The 24454-nt window shown below is 40.8% G+C and overlaps 1 protein-coding gene across 1 annotated transcript in view; it reads left to right on the top strand.

Annotated features, from left to right (window-relative positions):
* Positions 1-16215, top strand: part of Fbxo3 (F-box protein 3) — a 31949-nt gene extending 15734 nt beyond the window's left edge. The window contains exons 5-11 of the mRNA XM_051144262.1: positions 1285-1489; positions 2723-2768; positions 5701-5785; positions 6618-6740; positions 9116-9231; positions 10490-10680; positions 15854-16215. Coding sequence (XP_051000219.1) covers positions 1285-1489; positions 2723-2768; positions 5701-5785; positions 6618-6740; positions 9116-9231; positions 10490-10680; positions 15854-16060 — 973 coding nt within the window. The 3' untranslated portion in view covers positions 16061-16215. The remainder of the gene's footprint in view (positions 1-1284; positions 1490-2722; positions 2769-5700; positions 5786-6617; positions 6741-9115; positions 9232-10489; positions 10681-15853) is intronic.
* Positions 16216-24454: the final 8239 nt, after the last annotated feature.

Below are 24454 nucleotides of genomic sequence, written 5' to 3' on the forward strand. Positions count from 1 at the left end.
TCTCTCTCTCTCTCTCTCTCTCTCTCTCTCTTCTTTCTCCTCCTCCACCTCCTCTTCCTTCTCCCACACCCTGCCTCTCTCTCACACCTACAGTGTAAAATAATAAAAATTAAAAGCCTTTTAAAAAAAACAAGAAGAAAGAAAAATAGGCCAATTAGGTCTAGAGACACTTAAGTGACTGGTTCTGATTTTCTAGTCTGTTTTCCTATGAATTGAAACCTGAAAAAGCTGAAAAGTTTATAATATTTTAAGAGAAAAGAGGACAGAACTTTGTTAAGACTTGTCCAGAACTAACATGGTGAATAGCTCATGAATTTGAGCACAGGGTTGTTTATCTATCTCCCTATCCATACATCCCAAGACGTCAGATTTGGAGACGACTCTTTACCCGCAATCAGTATCTCGGGTTTCATGAGATAAGCTGAAAGTTAAATCAGGATAAAGTGTCAGAAAGTTTGCTCCTTTAACTATTACATTAGCTGTAATGTGCGTGTGCATGTATAAGTATATATACATACATAGATAGCAAATCACAGAAGTTCTGGAAGTTCAGTGTACAATAAAATAGATTTTTGTTTTAACGTTTTGGAGACAAAGTCTTACTTTGTAGTCCGTGTCGGTCTTGACCCTATTACCCTCCTCTCTCAGCCTTCTGAACAGCTGGGACTTTAGGTGTGAGCCATGTGCTGAGTTTTATATTTTGCTGTGTTTTTAGACAGGGCTACTGTAGCCCATGCTGGCAAAGAATCCACTCTGTAGCCCTACTTTCACTCTTTCATCCATCTTTCTGCCTTAGTCTTTCTAACTGGGATTACATGTGTGAGCCACCACACTAAGTCCCTTAAAAGCAATGAAGTTATGTTTCTTCTAAAAAGACTGGCATTTATACTTCAAACATTTTAGAAATTTAATTTTAAAATCTAAATTAGAATCTTTCTGATTAAAAGAGTGAATTTGACATATGAAAATTTTATTGGTTTTAATATTCTTGGTTTAGAATTTATATGCTAACCGGTGTGCAGCTGGTAACTTCTAGTGCCCATAATCTCAGTGCTCTGGAAGCCAAGATAGGAGAATTACCTCAAATTTGAAGCCAGAATCAACTATATAGCAAGTATCAGGCTGGCCAGGGCCGCATAACAAGACGCTGGTTCTGTTTGTTTTAAACAAAATGAAAAAGAAATTTTTCAGTGTGAAATTATTAATCAAAAAGATGAAACCCAGTTGTGTGGCACTGTTTGTTTCTGTTGTTCTGCTCCTGACTTGGGTCTGTGTTCTCCTCAGGTTGTTGGGAAGCATGGCACTGTCAAATCACTATCGCTCTGAAGATTTATTAGACGTTGATACGGCTGCCGGAGGATTTCAGCAGAGGCAGGGACTGAAGTACTGTCTCCCTTTAACTTTTTGCATACATACTGGCTTGAGTCAGTACATAGCTGTGGAAGCTGCAGAGGGCCGGAATAAAAATGAAGTATTCTACCAATGTCCAGTAAGTAGCAAGTGTGTTTGATTATGGCTTTAACATGTGTTCTGGTGATAATATAAATATATGCATCGGATGCTTTCAGGGATATAAAACAGGCTGGGCATTATACACTGTTTTAACTAGAGAACTAACGTCCTTACATGGTGATATGGTATACCAAAAGGAAGGCTTGCCACAAGACAAACAGTACAGACTACCACATGTTTGCATGGAAAGTTGTGAATCATGTTAAGGCATTTGAAGTACAAGAAAAGCTTAGGAACTCATCGTCAAAGTTTCTTATATAGCCCTTGACTGTAATATGTAACATATTTTCGAGACAGGGCTTCTCTGTGTAGCCTTGACTGTCCTGGACTTGTTTTGTAGACCAGGCTGGCCTCTGAACTCACAGTAATCCACCTGCCTCTGCCTCCCAAGTACTGGGATTACAGGCGTGAGCCACCGTGCTCAGGTGTAAAATTAATTTTTGAACATCCTAGAATTGTTCAGGTCTCTTGCCCTTGAACCCAAAGCCCTTTCTTCTACTTGCAAATTATGTTTTTGAAGGATTGTTTCTTAACTTGTCTTAAAAAGAGACTATATGTTTTCATTTTATTGAGAGGTGCCTCCAAACATTTTATAGAATAAGCCTAAACATAGAAATTATAATAGTTGGAATTGAAGGGTATTGCTAAAACTCCTTCTCAAAGTGAGACACAGTACTACCACCTCTCCTCTTAAGTTCCCAGTGGCAAACAGATGGACACGTCTGCCAGAGTTCCCTCTGGGGAACCAATGACTATATGTCATAGGTGAGGAACTACTCTATAGGCCTGTGGGTACCCCGCCAGCAGTTGGCCACAACTCAAAAGCTTTACCCAGCAGTTAGGAGGACTTCCTTATAGATGTATAGATGGAGCCCCAGCCCTAGTCTTTCCCTGCCTCTATATACACCAGGTGATAGGGAACAGCTGGACAATCAGGTAAGAATCTTGTACCCTCTGAGCTCCTCTATGGAGATGGGTTGTAAACCATCAACCAGAACAGCTGGAATGATCTTGGGGGTGGGGGTGGGGCTGGAGTGCTGCAGCTGGACTTTGCAAGGTGGTAGTTGCTTGGCTTGCAAGAGTTAAAACAAGACGGATTATCTGAGTGTTGATTAGAACACTGAATTTACTTTTATCTTTTTCTTTGTTCTCAGAGATATATAGTAAGGAACAAGAAGAAACTTATTTGTATCTTTTTTTCCCCACGTAGGACCAAATGGCTCGGAATCCTGCTGCTATTGACATGTTTATCATAGGTAAGAGAAACAGAAAAGTCTCTTCTTCTTGTCAGTTTAGAAAAGAAATTGAGTTGGTAAAACTTTGAGTTACTTGAACAGCTGACAATTTCGTACTTGGGTTTCTTAATACTTCCTGGCTAATGAAGTTCTATGTCTATGTTCTCTCACTGGACCAGCCCTTGTGCGTTCTTTGTATTCAGTTTAGAAGAAAAGCCATCTCCTGTACAGACATACGTTTTTAATTTTCTTTAGATAGTGAGATGCAGAATTGCTCTATGTTTATAGTTCCTGTAGTACCTTATTGTTGCTGTGATAGGAACCCTGACAGAGGGCAGCCTGGGGGAGGGAAAGGCCTTATTTCAGCTGACAGGCCACAGTCTATCACTGAGGGAAGTGACTGAGGGCAGGAATTCAATCAAGAGACAACTAGAAACCATGGAGAAATGCTACTTATAGTCTGGCTCACTCCCAGGCTTAGGCTTAGCATCTTTCTTACACAGCCAGAACCACCTGCCCAGGAAATGGTGCTGTGCACATGCCCACAGGCCCTGGGCAGTTGCTCATTTGAGACTCCCTTTTCCGGTGACTCTAGGCCGGTTCCCTATCTTCCTGATGCTTTGACCCTTTAACACAGTTCATGTTGTGGTAACTTCCAACTATACTATTATTTTCATTGCTACTTCATAACTGTTGTGAACCATATTGTAAATGTCTGGTGTGCAGGATGGTCTTAGGCCTTGTGACAGGGCCATTCACCCACAAAGTGATCAGGACCCACAGGTTGAGAACTGCTCTCAGCTGTGTCCAGTTGATAGCTACAGCTAACTAAGATAATTCCTAGAATGTATTCATGGACTTTCTGCTGAGCATACTAAAATATAATTGGAGGTACAATTATATAAAGTGATTATATTTTTTTCTCATTTAATGCTAATTAACAAGTCACAGTAGAGATGTAAAGGGGCATCATGCTTCATGATGGGTGTAAATTATATGCTTCATAAACTCCTTGGCACTAGTTTTTCTTGGCCATGAAGGTATTTCTTACTAATTTGGGGGAGCTCTTCAGTTTATATGTAAGTGCAGCTCACTTTTTGCTGTTCATTCAGTTTCCTCCTGCTGAGACTCTCTGCTCACTAGCAGAAGCTTCCTACATAATCTACTTTCTAAAGCGATTTCTGACGTAGACACACATTTCCCTATGTACTCATAATGTGGGGGCTGCTAAGGGATAGACTGTGTGCCTGGCATGTGCAAGACCCCAGTTTCCCTCTCCAGCACTAAGTAAACAAATAACTATTGGCATTTAATTTTATCTTCTAATTGGAACATTGAGGGGAAAATGAGGTTTGTTTTATTTGTTTGCTTTTTAGCTGTAACATGGTCTGGATTTGTGATGGACTTCACAGTATTTAAAAAGGTCTCACCCTTACCATGTGGTGCATGCTTCTATATTAGGCCTTAGCTTTCAGCTCATTCTGACTTAGACAGTGTCTTGGTTTTAATAAGCACCACCAGTATGTCAGTGTGTGCTCATGTCTTCATTGGCATCTTGGTATAGCATATTTCCAGAGATGACCATCAGAGCTCTAGCCCAGCAGAGCTGGTCAGCTTGTTCATTAAAGGCTTCCTGGTCAATAAGGAGAGTTACAGATAGGCTCTGAGTTTCTTTCTTTTTCATTTTTTCTGCTTTGAGACAGAATAAAGTCACCATTGCAACAAATACTAAGTTCTGGTAATTAAAAACATAATTAGTTGTATAAATTGAGCATCTGATACTCAGTAAAGAACTGGGCTAATTGAAACCAGGTTACAAAGAAATTCATTGAACAACGTGTGTGTGTGTGTGTGTGTGTGTGTGTGTGTGTGTGTGTGTGTATACATACATATATACATATATATAGCTGTACTATCAAAAATGATGAGGTTTAATAGTTATATTGTAATACCTAGAATGTTAAACCTACTTCATCTAAATAATTGTCAGGGATCCCTTTAGTACATCATGGGCAAGGTTGATGTAATAATAAATAATAAATAATTGTTTTGTGCTTTGCGTTGGTCACTGAGAATATGAAGGACCACTATGCAGCTGAGTCTGTATTTGGTATTGAACTGATGCTGAGAATTCCACAATGTCATGTGTCTAGAAGATGTCTAGACTGAGCCTGGCTTGTGCCAATGTTTTGAGTGTATGTCAGGATGTGTCTAAGATGAGTCCTGATCATTGACAGAGGTGCCTGGTTGGTTTTTTCCTAGATGTAACTGTTTCCTTTGTTCTGCAGGAAATCAATGGACAAATATTTTTTAAATCACTGTACAAAACCAATTATTTTGAATATAAAACAAACAGAAAGCAACATAGGTGGAAATAGCTTTAGAATTCCCTAACAAGATTTGGGCAAGGATCAGGGATAGTGGTGATAGGGAACACAAAAGAAGTAATGTGGATAGAATTGAGAACAGAAGAGCTGGAAAGTAGCTCATTTGGGTAAGGGTACTTACTGTGCAAGCATGAATATCTGAATTCAAGTCCCAGTATTCATTATAAGCTGAGTGTGGCTGTGCCCCTTCCTGTAATCCCAGCATTTTATGGGGCAGAGACAGAAGGGTTGCTAGGACTTGCTGGATGCCAATTTAGCTCAAGACTCAGTGACGGCCCTGTCTTAAAGGACTAAGGAGGAGAGTGATGGAACAGGGATGTGATGTCCTTTGGCTTCTGCATGTGTATATACAAGCACACACAGATTCATATACTTGAGCATACACCACACTCACAATAAATAAAAATTGGGGAAAGAGATTTGTCTAATAGAGTACTAGCGGAATTATACCTATACATATTTCTAGTTTTGGTATCATATCTTAAACATAGCAAAATTATAGTTGTTTGCTTTCTCTGTAGATTTTTTTTTTCCCTTTGCTTATTTTCCTTCTTCTTTGCTTATAGGTGCTACTTTCACTGACTGGTTTACATCCTATGTCAACAATGTTGTATCAGGTGGTTTCCCCATCATCAGAGACCAGATTTTCAGGTATTTCAGTTGGGACTTTTAAGATTGAAACAACTATTAGTCAGAAAAGATTAACTATTGCAGTTATCTGTTATGAGATGAGTTTTCCCCAAAAGGTTAAGAAGTGAACTCCCCTGTCCTATATCTCACTATCTCATTTTCACATCAAAGCCAAACCATCCATTTAATCAACCAGTGTTTCTCTTGTCTTGAAAATTTAAGAGAAAAAACTGTGATTTAGTAGCTTGATAGTAGCTACATAATTTCCCTTTGCAGAACAATTAAGTTTGCAGTTAATAGGTTTATTGTGAATAGCAAGTAAACAGCTAACACTGGTCAAACGTTTTTATCTTTAACTGGGACATTCAAATGTTGCAGTTAGTAGTAGAGCTGCAGGTGATGCTGGTTCATAGTAGACTTCATGGCAGAAACAGTAGGTCAAGTATATGTCACGGGCTCCTCTCTTAGGAAGGAACCATTCATTATGCATAAGAGGCTCAATAGGTTTACATTCTTACATATTTTCATTGTCCATAGTCACCATTTAATAAGAATAATCAAGTTTCAGAAGTCTCCCAAATTTTTGTAGCACTGAAACCAAGAGAAGTCCGTGTTGGCTTCTAGATTGTTTACTGATCCACAGTTTGAATCACTGACCATGGATCTTTGATTGCTGTTTATACTGAACCAGAGTCACCAAGGTTTTCCAATATTAGGAAATTCAAGTTTAATAGGATTGTATCAAATATGATGTTTGATTATAAAGTATAAGTAAGGCATTGTACATCACATCTTTAAACCTATACGAATTGAAGCCAGCTGATTGAAACATGTCTAATTTCCTTTTTTTTAGATATATTCATGACCCAGAATGTGTAGCAACAACTGGAGACATTACAGTGTCAGTGTCCACATCCTTTCTGCCCGAGCTCAGCTCTGTACACCCTCCACACTACTTCTTCACGTATCGGATCAGGTGGGAAGTCTAAAGGGCAGGGCTGTGGGTATCAGTTTGTTTCCATGACAAAACACCTAAGGATCAACTTCACAAGGGTTTATTTTGACTTAGAGTTTCAGAGGCTTAGTGCATGGCTACTTGGTTCTCTCATTTCTGCGCCTGAGTTTGTGATGATGCAGAGTATGGTGGAAGTGTAGAATAATGCCACAGGGCCACGCTGTTCACTTCGTGGTAGCCAGGAAGCAGAGAAATAGCCAAGCAAATCTTCAGCACATGAGCCTTTGGCACCATTTTATATTTGAACCATAAGACTCACTTTTCAATTACAGGACTGTGTTGTTCTTGCTCCGTTTGGACAAGATCTGTAAATGAATTTTATGGCTTTTGTTTTAGCTTTGTTTATGGTCCTATGGATCAGACCAAGAACCCTGTATATGTTTGGTGGGTGCTTTATCATTGAGCTACAATCCCCAGCTATAAAGTGCATTTAAGAGTTAATTTTATTTGATTTATTTAATGGGGGCAGGGGGAAGGACAGGCCAGCAATGGAGGCACACACCTTTAATCCCAGCACTTGGGAGGCAGAGGCAGGCAGGTCTCTGTGAGTTTGAGGCCAGCCTGGTCTGCAGAGTGAGTCCAGGACAGTGAGAACCTTGTCTCAAACAAAACAAAACAAAACGTTGTATTATTTCTTAGTGTATGTGTGTATGCTTGCACTTGGGTACATGGGTGTGCGGAGGCGTAAGGTTGATGTCAGCAGTCTTCCTCCATCACTCTCCACCTTAGTTCTTGAGCAGGCCTCGCAGTTAACCTAGAGCTTGTCAGTATGTCTGGACTAGCTGTCCATCTTGTGTTGGGAATCCTGTCTCTGCTTCTTGAGCAGGCAGCCACGTCCATCCAATATTTAAGTAGGTTGTGGGGCTCCAAACACCAGTACTTATGTCTGTGCCCACTGAGCCATCTCCCTAGCTCTAAAGTACACTTACAGTCTTCAAATTACATTTTTAATTCATTGTATGTGCATGTGTGAGTAGTCTCCAGAGGTCAGCCTATGGGAGTTGGTTCTCTCCTCTTATGGATCCTGGGATGGTTCTCAGCTTGTTAGATTTGGCGGAAATGCTTTATGCACTGAGCCGTCTCACCACCCTGCTAAGGCCCACTTTGTTCTTTGTTTTTGTTTTGAGATAGAGTTTCTCTGTGTAGCCTTGGCTGTCCTGGACTTGCTTTGTAGACCAGGCTGGCTTTGAACGCACTGAGACCTGCCTTCCTCTGCCTCCCAGAACACTGAGATTACAGGTATATGCTACTGTGCCTGGCTTAAGGTACATTTTGAAAAATAGTTTCTTGCTGAAGTTTGCAGAAAAGTTAATAAATTTTCAACCATACAGTGTTCACAAAGAAGTTTGAAAAGTTATGGGGGTTTTTTTGTATGTTTTGTTTTATTTTGTTTTTTGTTGCATGTGTCTAGAGTGTACATTATTGTTTCAGATACTGCAGGAACTGAGCCACTAGGTTATAATTATTAAAGCTCTATTTTCAATTTATAATGTAATTTAGGAGCTATTGCATTGCCAAACAGAAAACCATGCGTTTAAATTTTCATGTGGCCTATCTATCTCAATTTTAAAATGTAATAAATATGTATGGACCGTTTCATGTGTGTCATACATTGTATTAGATGTTTGACTTGATTGAATATAAAAACAAATGCTCTAAATTTACTGTATTTAGAAATGTTCTGTGCTTAGGCAGAAAGATAACCTGATGTTCCAAGCATAGTTTAGATATTTGTTTTTGTTTAGATCCTATCTAGAATTAAGATTTGTTTAAAATAGAAACACCTTCTGCATTTACCGGGTACTCAGGGTGAAAACAGAGACAGGTCCCTAGAGAAATAAGGGAATGAATGGTAGCATCTAGACACAGAGTTGAAGTGCGATCTCAGTAATTGGCTTCATTTTGCTTTTAGCTAAAATTAGCATGTTAGAAACTAATGGGAAAAAAAAAAAGAATTGTGTTGCATAGGCATGAATGAATGAATGAATGAATGAGTTCTTCAGAAGTTTTTCATCGCACTATATCCAGAAAGTGTCTGCCAAATGGATATTTATTTGTGTAGCCAAAGATAGTTGTTACTGCTATTTTGCATTCATTAATGAGGCCTTTCAATTGTTGGTTCTTACTGAATAATAGTTGCATAAATTGAGTGAAAGCATTTCCATGGGGGGGAATTAGCCCAATTAAAGCAATGTCTTTGAGAACTTATGGCTGACAAGGACTTTGGGTTAGATTCATTAATTTTCTCTGAAAGTCTTTCATAGTGTTAATTCAATGCTGTAGTACTTAAACAAACAAAAAGTAGACAAATACATATGCCCTGCTCTTTTTTCAAGGATTGAAATGTCAAGGGATGCACTTCCTGAGAAAGCCTGCCAGTTGGATAGTCGCTACTGGAGGATAACAAACGCTAAAGGGGATGTGGAAGAAGTTCAAGGGCCTGGAGTAGTTGGTATGTCACCAAGGCTTATAGTTCATGTCAGAGGCTTCAAAGGAAGTTTAGACTGTGTGCACATAAATGTAATTTGTGGAGGTCATTAACCTATCATTTTAGTCCCTGAAATGTCAGCTTTTCTAAAACCATAGCAAACTCAATTATTCAAGAATTGATTTCCCTTTCTGTGGATCACCAAGGGTTCTTTGATTGTTTTTCTTGTGTTCTCTTGTTTTGTTTTTTACTGTTATTATGTTCTGTGAGTTAGGTGGCACAGCATAGTAAGAAAATAAATTTCATATTAGTAATCTTTATAAATATTGGAGGTGCATGTTGAAGTTAACAGCACAGATTTGATTTTCCTTTGTTATTATTGATGCTGTCTTCCAGAAGACCCGAGTACAGTTCCTAGCACCCATATTAGGCCATTCATAATCACTTGTAACTCCAGCTGCAGGGATCCAATACCTTCTGGTCTTTGTGAGCACCTATATAGATAATTAAAATATAAACATTTATTTGTATGTTTATTATTGCTGGTCTGGCAGTCTTTATGTAGACTAAACTGGACTTGAATTCTGCCCCTGAGTGCTGGGACAAAAGATGTGTGTCACTACATCTGACTGAAATACAAAATAAATCTCAAAAAAGAGAATCTTATGCTAAGGAATTGCCTTAGAGCTGTAATTCTTTTCTGTCATTTGATTGTTGGTGTGAGGACCTGCCTCTGTAACTAACGTTTATCCAGACTGAATATTAGCCATGCATCTTGTAACCTTCTGTTTTAGTCTCTTACTGCTATAGGAATTAGGTTGCCTTTATGTTTGGTTGAACTACTGTCTCAGCTTTGACACTTTTCTATTATTTATGTTTTAAAGATTATGTCAACTTTGGAAAAAAAAGTGTGCCTCTTAAATTTTGTTTCACTATTCCCCACCTGCTACTTTGTAGAATTTGGGGAATAAAACCATGGGCTGGTGAGATGGCTCAGCAGGCAGAGGCGAGCGCCACAAACCTGCTAGTCTGAGGTCCATCCTTGGGACCCACATGATGGAAGGGAAACAGTTCCCACAAATTGCCCTCTGCCCTTCACACACAAAAGGTCTCCAGCCCCCCAAATCTGATTAATAAGTAAATATCAAGAGGAGTTAAACCATCATGAAATCAGCACTGTCAATGTTTTGTTGTATAACCTTTTAGAGTTTTGTTTCTATTTGTGCAATTTACTTTCACGCAACTTACATAGCATCTTGAGATGTTACTGTTTTCTCTGCAGGTGAATTTCCAATTATTAGCCCAGGTCGGATATATGAATACACAAGCTGCACCACATTTTCTACAACATCAGGCTATATGGAAGGGTATTATACCTTCCATTTTCTGTACTTTAAGGACAAGGTCTTTAATGTTGCCATCCCCCGATTCCATATGGCATGTCCAACATTCAGGGTGTCTATAGCCCGACTGGTAAGTTAACTTTTTTCTAATGCTGGATTATATGACTATAGAATTATCCTAAAGACCATCTTTCTTTTGGTAGATGAGTGGTTTATAAATGATGCCACCCCACCCCACTCCCCACCCAAAGTGGAAATTTTGAGGAAGTATCTTAGGGTTGTATTGATATATGAAGCCAGAAGAATAAGTTTATTTTAGATGAGACTGCTCTTACCTATTTTGCAGATTAAACTTTTCCACTGCTTCCAACAGTAGGTATGTGGCCTATTTATATTAGACGATGTGAAGACTTTTGTCATTAAGACTTAGAAAACAGTTTCTTACAGATTTACTAATTGCTAAGATTCCCAATTTAGTAAAATAAATAGTATCCTAGAGAAATCATCATATAGGGTTTATTTGATAGGAATATACTTTTAGGAGTCTTCTGTCATAATTTTTCAAGTCAACCAGGCATATTTTACAGATCTCTTTCTTAAGGTTACTCTGTGATAGGTGACTCTAATTTATGGACTGTAAAATAATTGCAGTGTGTGAAGTACTGTGTTACATATTGGGAATAATATATTCAGGATGCACCTGAGTTGTAGACTTAGAATGCTTGTAAAATGCCCTCCCAGCTCCTGGAATGGGTAGGTTTGAGGTAATTCTAGAACAGTGGACAAACCACTAGCATTACTGAAAGAGGACCCATTCTCAACTCTGGTTTGGAAGGGAAAGAATGATGATGAGCTTTTGGGCGCTTCCTTAGAACGTGGGGAAAGGACCAATACTAGTCCATACTTAAGTAAAGTTTGAGCTTTCTTCCCAGCAGGAGATGCTAGAAACTGTGTTCCCAGTATGGAGAATTTGTTACTCCCAGGAATAGACTTCCATTTTCTTTCTTGGGTGAAGAGGATGAGAAGGAGGGCTTGAGATAGGGCATCATTATGTAGCCCAGACTGGCCTCAAACTCACTGTTTTCTTACCTCAGCCTCCCAAGTGCTAGATGCGTGCCACCATGCCTACAACAGACCAGACTTCCATTCTCGGTTAGCCCAGAGTCTATATGAGCTTATCCTTAAATGGGTGACATTCGTCAGCGAAGCTGTCTGGAACTGGAGTTTACTTTATGGGGAAATTTTAAAATATGGACTTATTTCTTTAATATGTATATTTTCTATTTCTTCTTGTTTCAGTTTTGGTAATTTGTGCCTTTCAAGAAATTTGTTCATGTCATCTAAATGTTAGCTTTGTTAGCATAAAGTTACTCACAATATTCCCTTGATATCCTTTTTTTTTTTTAGTTCAAGACAGGGTTTCTCTGTGTAGACTTGGCTGTCCTGGACTCGCTTTGTAGACCAGGCCGGCTTCAAATTCACAGCAATCCACCTGCCTCTGCCTCCCGAGTGCTGGGATTATAGGCGTGCGCCACTATGCCCAACTCCCTTGATATCCGTTTAATGACTACAAGAGCTGTAGTCAAATAACTCTCTTTTATTCTTAGTACTGGTGATTATACCTTTTTTTAAAAAAATCATATCATTTTTTATTGACCATTCAAAAGAACATTAAGTTTTGATGGATTTTTTTTTTTTTTTTTTTTTTTTTTTTTTTTTTTTGGTACAGTTGTCTTTATTTCTCTCCTACTTAACTTGGATTTAATTCACTTTTGTTGTAATTTTAAAGGTAAAAGTTTAGATTATTGATTGTAGACCTTTCCTGTTTCTAAGCACTATTTTAGCTGTATTGTACAAATTTTTATATATTTTGTTAATATTTAGTTCAAAATACTCTCAGATTTTCCTTGTAACTTTGACTTATGACTGCATAGAAATGTTAATTTTTAAGTATTTGGAAATTTTTCAGTTATCTTTTGCTTATTGGTTTCTAATATTATTATGGTTAGAGAATTTACTGTGTGTTGCTAATATTTTTAATGTCTTATGGCCCCAAATTCTGTGAAGAATTTCTATATCTTGGTAAATGATCTTTGTGTATTTGAGAAGAATGTGTACCCTGCCATGTGAGAGCTTATTCCCGATGGCAGGCCAAGCTGGTGCATTGTTCTACGGCGTTTGTCAGTTACCTGTATATTTATTGCCCTCTTTTGTCCCTCACTTCAGACATTGAAGAGATTATTGTTGACATCTTTAGTTAATGTTATAGCTCTGTCTATTTCTCACTTCATTTTTGTCAGATTTGCCTCATGCATTTTTGAGGTTATATAATTTTGGGCCAGTGCTTAGGATTGTTGTCTTTTATGGAAGTAGTTCTTTATGATCATCATCTCGACTAACATTCCTTGTCCTAAAGGTAAGAGCATTGAGGTATGTTTGGGAGGCAGTTGAGTTGGTCAGCTTGGTCTTTTTGTTGCTTACTTTTAATATGCTTCAGTGGATGTATAAAGTATGGGTTTACTTAAGGACAGTGGGCCTCATCACCTCCTTAGATGTAGGAAATCATTGACAACTTGTTTACATGGTCATGCCAGTATTTACCCTATTAGAAATTAAAGCAGGACATTTTAAATAGTATCAATTCCTTTTAAAATCACAATAAACTTTTACATGTTCAAGCCTCTTAACTGTCTTTATTTATTAGAGTTTTAGTTTCAGTTTTGTTTTGTTTTTAACTACAAGAAAAAGTAGTCGACCTGTTTTACAGAAAATGTTTTTTTTCTTTTTTTCCCAATGATGGAGTCAATAGGAAAAAAGTGAGAATTGTGACTTATTTTAACCAACATAAAAGATAGTGGGATTGTATTTGTTGACCTTTCTTATTTCTATTCTCTTCCTTGATACAGAAGTTGAATTGTGTTTTGCTTCTTTTGTCTTCCACCAGTCTGATTATTTACTAGGCTTCATAATTTTTTTTTCCTTTACACTTGCCACTGTAAATACACTCTGCTTAGTTTAATGATGTCCCTGTGTTGGGTATTTATTGTGCTTGATTGAGGGCACTGTGAACATTCTTGATGCTTCTGTGGTCCATTCTCCTCTGTTCCTGTCTTATCTGCTGTTGGCATAGTACCCTTTCATCTAAGTATTTTTCTCTCTAACCACATTTGATTTCTTTTATAGTTCTTGTTTTCTTCATTAATATAATAATCATACTACCTGATGGCCATGTTTTAGGATCTTCAAAGCCTTCCCCATCCCTCCTTTTGTACCTTCTACAGAATTTTGAAGTCTTCATTCCTTAGATTTAAAAAATAATCTAAAATAAATAATAAATAAATAAAAATAAAAAATAATCTAAGGTTAAAATAATAAAATAACATGTAAGTCACATTTGTGTATATTTTTTGATTGTTATTGTTGTGTTATAATAAATTCTAAATGATACAATTTCTTTCTCCTACATTTTCATTTGCTCATTAAACAAGTGTCTGAGTATTGTAGTAAACAATATAATCAAAACCCCTGCCTTGGATTTTATATTCTATTTGGAAGAAACTAACATGTGCTCTTATGTCAAGTAACCAATGTGGTAGAGAAAAATCAGAGGATAGTACTCTGCTGGGTTCTACTATAAAGATGTGTCAGGAAAGATTTTGGTGCTATGTAAGTAGAGATACAACAGGAATGATGGGATTTGTGGAAGAATATTCAGCCAAAGAAGTACTTGGTGTGTGTGTTCTTAGGCAACTATGGGCTTATAGTGTGTTTGACCCAAGAAAGCTTGAGTGCAGGAACAAGGGGGAGAGAGAGACAGAGAGAGAGAGAGAGAGAGAGAGAGAGAGAGAGAGAGAGAGAGAGAGAGAGAGCGAGAGGAGGAGAGGAGAGGAGGGAGGGGCGAGAGAGGAGAGAGAGAGAGAGAGAGAGAGAGAGAGAGCGAGAGAGAGCAGTTAGAACTGAGATCAAAGTAGCCATTATAGACTATGTGAGAACCTGTCTTTAAAATAAAAATTGGGCATGGTGGCACACACCTTTAATCCCAGCACTTGGGAGACAGAGGCAGGCAGATTGCTGTGAGTTCAAGGCCAGCCTGGTCTACAAAGTGAGTCCAGAACAGCCAAGGCTACACAGAGAAACCCTGTCTCAAAAAACAAACAAAAAAGGGGGAATAGGCAGAGCAGTACCAATAATATTAAGAATGTTTGTTGACATCATGCACTAAATTTCTCAGGATTCAGATTACCAGCTGAGCCTTGGTTGTTCAAATTCTGGCCAATAAAACAACTCTTCATTGAGTCCTCAAACTTGTATAAGAGATTGGCAGCCAAGTTAAAGCCACGACCCAGTTAAGGATGTCTGCTTAAGCAGAATGGCATTCTGCCATTGCATGGTCATCATCACTCCTGTCCTCGAGCCTCCATGTCTCCTTTCAGTCTTGACAGATGTTGGGGAATCAGCAAAGTGACACTGTGGGTGAGGCAGCTAGGAAAGGGCACTGTGTTCTCCTGGAACATCTGCCTTTGGTGTCCTGAGACCTAGTGTGAGAAGCCCAGTCCCCATGAAGCTGCCATGCTGGAGAAGGCATGTAGAGAGCCAACTTCAAGGAACTGCCCACCAGGCTCCAGATATTTGGATCATCCCAGTCCAGGTACCAGACAAGTGTGTGAAGAAGCCCTTGAGGTGAAGCTTGGCTCCAGTCACCATTCAACTGTAGCATCATGAGAGACTTGAAGCCAGAAATACTCCACTGGGTACTTGCCAGATAACCAACCACAGGAGCCAGGAGAAGATAATTAATGATTGCTGTTGTTATAAGCAACTGAAAAAATAAAAATATTTTTTTCAAAAGTAGAGGCTACTGATGTTTAAATTTAGATAATGTATCTTTGTAACTCAATAAAAGATCTTTTAAGAATCATGCATTAAAATTACTAGTAGAGATCACATCTGACTAATATTTTCATATCTATTTGTAAGCAGATAGACTTAGAAGAATAATAAATATATTACCATAAGTTCATTAACTTTATTGTGGGTTATTGGTATACCTGCCTCCATGTATGAAGTACCTACAACTATGTGAAGAACAAGCAGTGTCTTAATGAACTGTGTTACCATTAAAACCATGTTGGGCGTTCTTTAACACATGGCACGGTGTGCAGCCTAGGACCTTACATCATGAGAGAGTGCTGTTCAGGTCTATGAAAACATGTGCCTAGCAAGTCTAGTTCTTTGTACTCTAGGCTATAAAATATTTTTCAAAAACTGATTATTTTTCTCATCAAAAGATTTTCTCTTTTAAGGAAATGGGTCCTGATGAATATGAAGAGATGGAAGAGGAAGCTGAGGAGGAGGAGGAGGAAGAAAATGATGATGACTCAGCAGACATGGGCGAATCAGATGAATCAGATGAGGATGAGAATGAATCAGATGAGGGTGAAGGGGAGGAGAGACGGAGGAGGGTCTTTGGTGTGCCCATTCGCAGACGCCGCTGCTCGCGTCTTTTTTAGCTGCCGCTGAAGGAAGCTCTGGGATGACTCTATTCTGTTAAATAGATTTGTCAATAATGTAAATAACTGAGCTCAGCATATAGCAGGAAACTAGCATGAAATGTTGTGCCAGACCTAGGCTGTACATGACACTACATTAGGAGTTGGATCGGTTTGGTTTGTGTTATAGTTAAAGAAAGAAATGGGGATCTTTTGTTTTCTTTTCTAGGAGTCAATGAAAGTAGTTCTCCAGCTAAAGATGTTTCTTTAAAATATTTTCTACTTAAAACACAACACAGACGTGAAGGGAAAATTGTTTTGGATGAGGATTTTTTACATGAAGCAGAAATAATCACACAAGGCTAGAAAGAAACTGTCTGATTAACTGAAAAGACGTTTTCAGTTGTTAAGAAACTAACCACATTTGTAGCTAGTTTAATCCTCTTTGTGGTTATTAGTATTTTATACTCATGGGGAACTAATTGACTAACTTGAATAGGAATAGTTTGCCCTTCCATAGACAATCTACCTTTGAATTTAGTCTTTGTCACACAAACCTTGAGTTGCAAATTTCATCATTACCTTTAATTTATAGTCTTCAACTTAATAACATTGGACTCTAAAGTTCTTACACTTTGACCTTTCTCACATTATTTACAGAGTCATCATTTTAAATGTAGTTTGTAAAAGTATGTAGAGTGTTGTTAAATATTCTTCACAGTGTCCCATGTAGTCGAAATTTGTAAATATGTATTTTGTTTTGTTTCTTTATACATTTGTCTAACTTTGTGGTAAGTGATCTGAATTTTATGTTAGGGTTAAGGATATTTTCCTGAAACATGACTTTTTTTTAACTCAATTATATAATTCAGAGTTTGGAATGAAATCCTTTAAGTGTCAAAAACTCCTATTTTAAAAACAATTTTGTGTAAGTGCCTATTTCCCATAAACTAGTATGAAGCCTGTGTTCCTCAGGCGGTGGCAATGGTACTCACTGCCTGAAGGTTCTGCTGGCTTTGATTATGCTCTTTGGTTCTCCATCAGTTTTCCTCTAAAACAGTTTTCTTGTGGAGAAAATTTAGGGAGAGCCATCTCAAGGCCAAGTGCCTGCTCTCAGGAACCATGAGCAAACTTGCTCTTTTACAGTGACAGATCAGGATATTCTGAGTCATTTTCCTACTTATTTTTCATAAAACAGTACAATCACATGGTGTTTCAACAACAGAAGCCAGCAGCAGCCTCGCCTTGTGTATACCACATCTGTTGAATGTCTCATTTCTCTTGTGCTTGATTAAATCTGATGTTTTGTTTGTTATGGCTCCAAAGCATACCAGATCCACTGCTGATGCTGATAGTAAGTTGTCATCAAGTGATTGATCCAGAAATGAAATTAAAAGTGATTAATGACCATGGGGTAGGGATCACTAGTGGCTGTTGCTTATTAAGTCAGCTGTTCCACCACAGCTGTATGCGCAAAGAATAAGAACAGATGTGGCACAGCTGTTGAGCATCTGCTTCATTGACAGCAGTCAGACAGAATAATTAAAGAAAGGTCAAAATCAGATCTGGAGCGCCTTGTAATGACCTGACTTGATACAAATGTGTCCTGAACACCATGATGACCACTGCCAAAGCAGGGTGTGTCTGCAGTGATGAAAGAGATGACTGGACCTGCCTAGGATATCAGAGTTACTGAGAGCTCTGGGTGGGTCTAAAAATGATTCAGTGGTTGTTAGAAAATGCAAACGAGTGGAGAATCTGAAAGCTTCTGTGTGGAGATAGGCCGATTAACTTTAAAGCTAAAAAACTGATTGTAGAAAGCAGTTACTTGCCAGAGTAAAACCTTCTTCCTCTATTCCATCTAGGTTTGTATAACATACATTCTCTGGTGTTTGCACAGTGATGAAGTCTCCTAGCAACACAGTCACCTAATGATTCATTTCTTGAACTATATACCCATTGTTAAATGGTAACATGACTATTATCAGACTGCTAAATACTATTCAAGCTACCCCCTTTTTGTCAACTGTTTTCACTTAGGCTGCTATAACAAAACACCTTTGATTGTGATTTACAATAGAAAAAGTAACCGGGCAATGGTGGCACATACCTGTAATCCCAATTTGAGAGGATGATTGAGACAGGAGGATTCCAGTGAGTTTAAGACCAGCCTGGGCTACAGAATAAAATCCTGTCTTAAAAAAAAAAAAAAAATTAAAAAGCTGAGAAGTTTTTAAGGGTACTAACACTACCAACCACCTCTCCAACCCTGTGACAGTATATCTTCCCCAAGCTGTGGGGCGCCCACTGCTCCACCCCACCCCCACCTGCCACCGCCTAACACCATCGTCATTCCCATAGAGCTATGTGGCCCTTATGCATCGGGCCACTAAAATTTAAAGTGGCTTGCTGTCAGTCGTCCTCCCTTCTTCCCGGCCTAGAGCTGTGGAGACAGGAGACAAAAAGGCCACCACTGCTGTCATCCCCAGTCCTCAGGTAAGGTTGAATGAACCAATTGCTCTCTCAAGTGATTATTAAACATTTTACTATTATTCTCCTTGCCCAACATTACCAACCCCCCTCCCTCAGTCCTTCAGCCTAGAGTGCCTAACACTATCACCACTCTCAAAACTTATGTATCCCTTAAGCATCGGGCACTAAAATTTAAAATGACTTGCTGGCAGTCCTTCCCAACTCAGGGCAGTCACCTCCTCCATTCCGCCCTGGAGCTGTGGAGATGGGAGACAAAATGGCTGCCACTCCTGTCAGTGCCCCAGCAGGCGCTGTCCAGGGTGACTATTCCTGCCTGAGCCTACTCTTGCCCTCGGCTTCCATGGGAGCTATCTATGGTGTCTATTCCTGCTTCAGCCGGCTGCTCAGTGAAAACCCGACACCTTTCCTGCCTCTGAATGCCTACTGCTCCAGTCACGGGAACTGTCTATGTTGACAGTTTTTTCTGCTTCAGCCTACTGCTTTCACAATGGACTCTGTAAATCTTTGATACATTGTAAACCTTATTACTCCTTAAGGCAGAAAAGTGGCCAGACCTCTGCCTGAGAAAGCTCTAGCAACCCAGCCACCCCCACCTTCCCTGTAACTGCCATCTCCAGCCCCTGAGTAGGACGCATCCCAGATTATGCTAATTTGGGATGAAAAGTCTGGACAAATCCACCAATCCCTGAGCATCACAAGGCTTAAAATCCCACCAATCCACACTCAGGAAATCCCTGCCCCAGAAAGCTCCGCCCCCTTAGAAACCCTATATAAAGGTTGTGTCTGTCTCGTTCTCTTCTGTCTCCTCCCTGGAGCGGAGCAGAGGCAGCTACTCCTGGCTTCCTTCATCTCTTTTAAGAGATTTACTGCCTGCTGCGACTCTCTCACTGGAGGAGGAAGAGGGAGAGAAGAAGAAGAAGAAGAAGAAGAAGAAGAAGAAGAAGAAGAAGAAGAAGAAGAAAGAAGAAGAAAGAAGAAGAAGAAGAAGCAAGAAGAGAAGAAGAAGAAGAAGAAGAGAAGAAAGAAAGAAGAAGAAGAAGAAGAAGAAGAAGAAGAAGAAGAAGAAGAAGAAGAAGAAGGGCGGCTCAGGTTCCAAGGCTCCTCAGTTACTCAGGGTTTAGGGGCAACGTTTCCCTGGGCAACGCTTCCCTGGGAGCTGTGTTGTCTTGTTGTCTCTATTGAGGAGGCTTCCTCTCAGACTGTGATGTTCCTGGGCTCTTGTGCCTCAGCATACCCTTGGGACACTGTCCCACCTCAGGGCTGGGATATTTTCCCAGTTCTCAGAATTGTGGACACCCTTCCACCCAAGTCCCGGAAGGCAGGCCACATCACCCACACAATGCACACAGCACACACCCATATCAATAGCAACATATACAAAAGTACACAAGAAGATGAAAGGGCACGGGAACCATTCTAGGATGCAGGCACACTTTAAATATCAAAGTAGTCCTGACTCAAAGGCAGGAAATCCAGGATCTAGGGAGTGCCGGTCCTGGGACTCATCAGAGGTTCACTGTAACAGGAAAATGCCAAAGACTGATTTTTCCTTCAGAGAGTATCTAAGGTTTCACTCCCTGCTTGTGATACTGGCTAGGAGGTGTTTGTCATCGACAGACAGACACACACGCACACACACGCGCACACGCACGCACACACACGTTGTATAGGACTATCCCCGGAGTCAAACTGCTTCCATCTGCAGTTCAGTTGAGCTTGCTTGCAAAAGATCATCCTAGTTGGCCTTGTTGACTATTTACATCGTCTCACAGAGGGCTCGGGAGAGTCACACAGCCTCCCTCACCTGACTATCCAGCTGCTCCTCTTAGGCAACGCTGCCCTTACAGCGCTTGGCTTCAGGGAGGAGCTAAACAATTTAAGCTTGGGAAGGCTAGAGCAGGGGCCCTCTGTGTCTGAGGGAAAGACATCATCTCTGCTAGGTAATGACTTTCCAGTGTGGCCTTGAGGGGGGCGGGCACTCCCAGGAAAAAAAACAATACAAACAACAAGAAAACGATGGCCTGTAAGAAAGCTGAATAAACACATGGGTTCCTCGTAGTGGATTTTAATGAAATGGTACCTTTCTTGTTTGTCATTGAGACTTTAGGAAGAAGGTGGATGTTGTTAGCCATCAACCCCGCCCCCAAGTGGGGATGGAATTTCAGCAATCCTCCATTGAAAAATGTCTTTATTGGTAAGCCTTACAAATTTCCAGAGTACAGACAGGGCCCCAGAACTGGGGGGATGACCTACTCTAAGGGGGATTGATTGGGCTTTTATATGTTTAGGGTGTCCTACTTGATGATACCGCCACTCTTCCTTTTTTTTTTTTTTTTTTTTTTTTTGTCTAAAGGTGTCTTGTGGACTTCTATAATAAGGATTGAAGCTCCATCTTTCTAATTGTTGATAGGTTAGGGGAAGAGTGGACATCCCAACCTTCTTTGCTATTTAGGACATGGCAGATACAGAGAGACCTGGCAATACGCCAGAGAAAATGGGTTATGTTTTGAGGAATAGATACAAGAGTGGATCGGGGGAGGCAGAAACAAATAAAACCACTCCACAACGAAATAAGCATCTACTTCCTATTGCTGAGGACCGAAAGACTTCAAAACAAAACAAAGCAAAGACATCTCTCACCGGGTCGTTGTTTCGTTTCCGCCGGCTTCTCTCGACAACTCAGCTCAAAGCAGGCCTGAGACCCTAAGGCGGTCCTGACTGGTGCTCAAAGACTGTCTCCTGTTCACCTAGGAGGCCAGCCTCTTGCAATGTTTATTCTCCTAAAATTATTGTTCTTGTTGCTTGCTTACTGAATGTGACTTTTTCCCAGTGATAAATGGCAACTTCGTATTACATCTTCAGGTGACGGTCTAAACGATAGTTTTAGTCACTGACCAGTCCACAAAAGTTTTCAAATGCACAGCAGAATTTCGTCTTGATAAAACACACACACACACACACACACACACACACACACACACACACACACACACACGCAGCAGTGTCTGAAGAGTATTTGGAGGTTGTCAGAACTTGAGATCAGGAGCAAGTCGCCACTGTACGGGCCTGGAAAGACACTCGTGATGGACCAAGAGAGAGCTCTGGGCACTAGCAAACATGGGTACAAGGTGTACTAGTTTAGGGTAAGGAATAAGAGGGAAACGCAAGCCTTTTCTGTTCCCTGGGTTTTGAGAGTCTAGTCCTGCCCCTACCACCCCCCCCCCCCCAGCTCTCTGCGCCTGAGGTAAAGGCTGTGACCCAGAATAGATGATGAGAGGGAGTGGTCATCAAATTCTTGGGAGTGGCCACTGGAGTTTGGCTGCGGTTCAGAGCTGCAGGAGACAGGCGGAGCTCCAGCGCTGGTGCTCGCGGTACAGAAAAGCCTCAGGGGCACAGGCCCCAGCTGACTGCAAGGTTGGAGGTAAGCAAGGGCTCAGAGTCCGTTCCCTGTAGCCGAGACTGGGGTGGGAGGTGGGGTGCTTAGGAGCGCAGGTCGGGGGCTCAAGGTGCTGGGTAAGGTGTCCTTGCTCCTCTCTCGGGAGGCCTCTCCCCGGCTTGTAGCTCTGCCGGCCTTGTTTATTATAGAGAAGATATCCAGTCGCAAGCCTGCTGCCGGAAACTCACTCGTCTTAACGGTCCTGGAGCTCCGCATTCCCTCGGCGGCTCCTGACTCCAGGGAAGGCCCTGCCTGTCAGAGAAGGCAGTCTTAGGGGAGCTTAGCCTCGATGTACTGGGCCAGGTTCAAATCTGGAACTGTTCTAGCAGGTACCTTGGGTGCAATGGCCAGGCTATCCTTCAGTCTGAGGGAGGACTTGGAAAAGAACCTTGGGCAATGAGTGCCCTTTGTTTTCGTTCTCGCTGCTTAACTTTGTTTTCTCGTTAGTAAAGGAAAAGGCCTTATTTCACAGAGCACTAAGGTGGCTCACGGAAAGCTCGAGTTGGCCTTCCAGAATGTGAAAAACAGCATTTACGAGGCACATCTTGGCGTGGGGGGGGGGGGGGGGGGGGGGGGGGGGGCGGTGGCGCACCTTTTCTCCCGTTCTCCAGAATGACAACTGAGGATGCTCACACTTGCTGTTAACATTCTAGGAAGGCTCTAGGGAGGCTAGGAGAAGTTACCTAATTATGAACCAAACATGCTGGAAAAAAATTTGGCATGTATTTTGTTATAAATGAAAAACAAAACAAAAAACCCCTTTCCATTTCACTGGGCAGGTTGAAAGGAAAAAGTAGGGTGGGAATACCGAGATGAGCCAGAGATCTGGGGTCTTGGAATAAGTTGGAAAGAGAGGGAGAGAGGGGGTATTGCAGGCGAAGCTTCGGACCTGTGGGATTTCAAGAGCTCTGGGATACTTCTCAGGGCCACCAGGAAGCTGGGAGGGGCTTTTCCATTGTGATGACGCTTTGCTCTTTGTCCCTAGCTGCTGATGTAATGAACTGAGTAAATGCTTTTTGGGTGGCTGTTGTGTGCTTATCTATAGCATGTCCAAGCGTCTAAGAACATACCAGCAGGGCCATGAGACTTCTAACGCTGGCTTGTATGAAGCCACTCAGTTCCCAGACCTCGATAAGAATGAGCAAGATGCATCCAAAGTGATTCTGTGACTATCCTGTTGTCTTGGGACAGGTCGTCCATCCCTCTGGCCCTCTCTGAACTTCTTAGAAGATGGTAATATTGCAGCTTTATTTTTTATGACATGCTCAGCCTTTAAAGTACGTCAGCCCCAAGTTCCCTAGAGTAGCAGTTATGCCCAGGAGCGGAGGTGTCTATGAATCCTATGGAAACTGCTGGCGTTAAAATCTCCAGTCTGGCTTCCAGTGTGGCTCAATGACAGTGCTGCGCAATGCTTAGGCTTCCATTCTTAGACTTGTAAGAGTTAAAAAAAGAAAAGCGGGGTGGGGGGGTGGGGGAGGGGGGTGGAGACTCTTCTGCAGTTTTCTGTTTGTTTGTTTGCTTGTTTCGTAGCTGTATTTTGGAAGCTGAATTACAATCTCCAGCTATGTTCATGGTTCTAGGCGCAATCAATCTATGCTTGAATGCTGTCCCACCATTTTCCAGTAACGAGGTTGCTGGTTATAGCGAGTTTGGGGCTTTTGTTCTCATTTATTTAGATTAGGGTTTAGCTTCATTCACCAAATGGGTCTAAAGCTCTTGGGTTCACATGATCTTCCCACCTTAGCCACTCAAATAGCTGGGACTTTTGGCTCACACCATAGTGCTTGTTTTTATATTAGCTTTTTAAAAATTGCTGCCAAATGAATAAAACAAATTATCTTAGAACACAAATTACCTTACAGTTCTTTCATCTACCTGCAGTCTGACTAGGGTCCACATACTGAGCTAAAAGGGACATGGAGGCCATGAGGGTCCCATGTTCTGACATCATTCAAGCACTGGCAGAATGAAGCCTTTGTGACTAAGAGCCCAGATCTAATTTCCTTGAGCTTGTCAGTTAAGGAGCGTTCTCAGCTTCTAGAGCCTGAGCATGCTATGGCCAATAGAGCTCGTCCTGTCCTCAAGGCCACAGTATTAAGACTGCATCATCTCTGTCTCCTGCCTTTGCTTCCGTTTTCTGACATCTGACAGGTTCTGCTTCCTTCCTCTCCTTTCCGAGCACCTTGTGATCACACTAGGACAACTGAATCGTTGACAATAATGTGCATATATTAGAGCCTGGAGTCACAGGTTTTAGACTGAGGGTCTGGATGTTTTTATGGAAAAGAGATGTTACTTTGCCTGCCTGCAGCAGCTGCCTTGTGACAAGCTCTCCTTCACTCTCAGCTGCTTAAGTGCAAGAAGCGATTATATTTACCTTAAACTATTATTGTCAGGATCAACAACACCATTATGTTAGGAATGCTAATGCTAGCATTGGACTGTAATATTTGCCTCCCCCCCCAAACAGAAGTTAACTAGCAATC

The sequence above is a fragment of the Acomys russatus genome, chromosome 4, assembly GCF_903995435.1.
Source record: "Acomys russatus chromosome 4, mAcoRus1.1, whole genome shotgun sequence".
Classification (NCBI taxonomy): domain Eukaryota; kingdom Metazoa; phylum Chordata; class Mammalia; order Rodentia; family Muridae; genus Acomys; species Acomys russatus.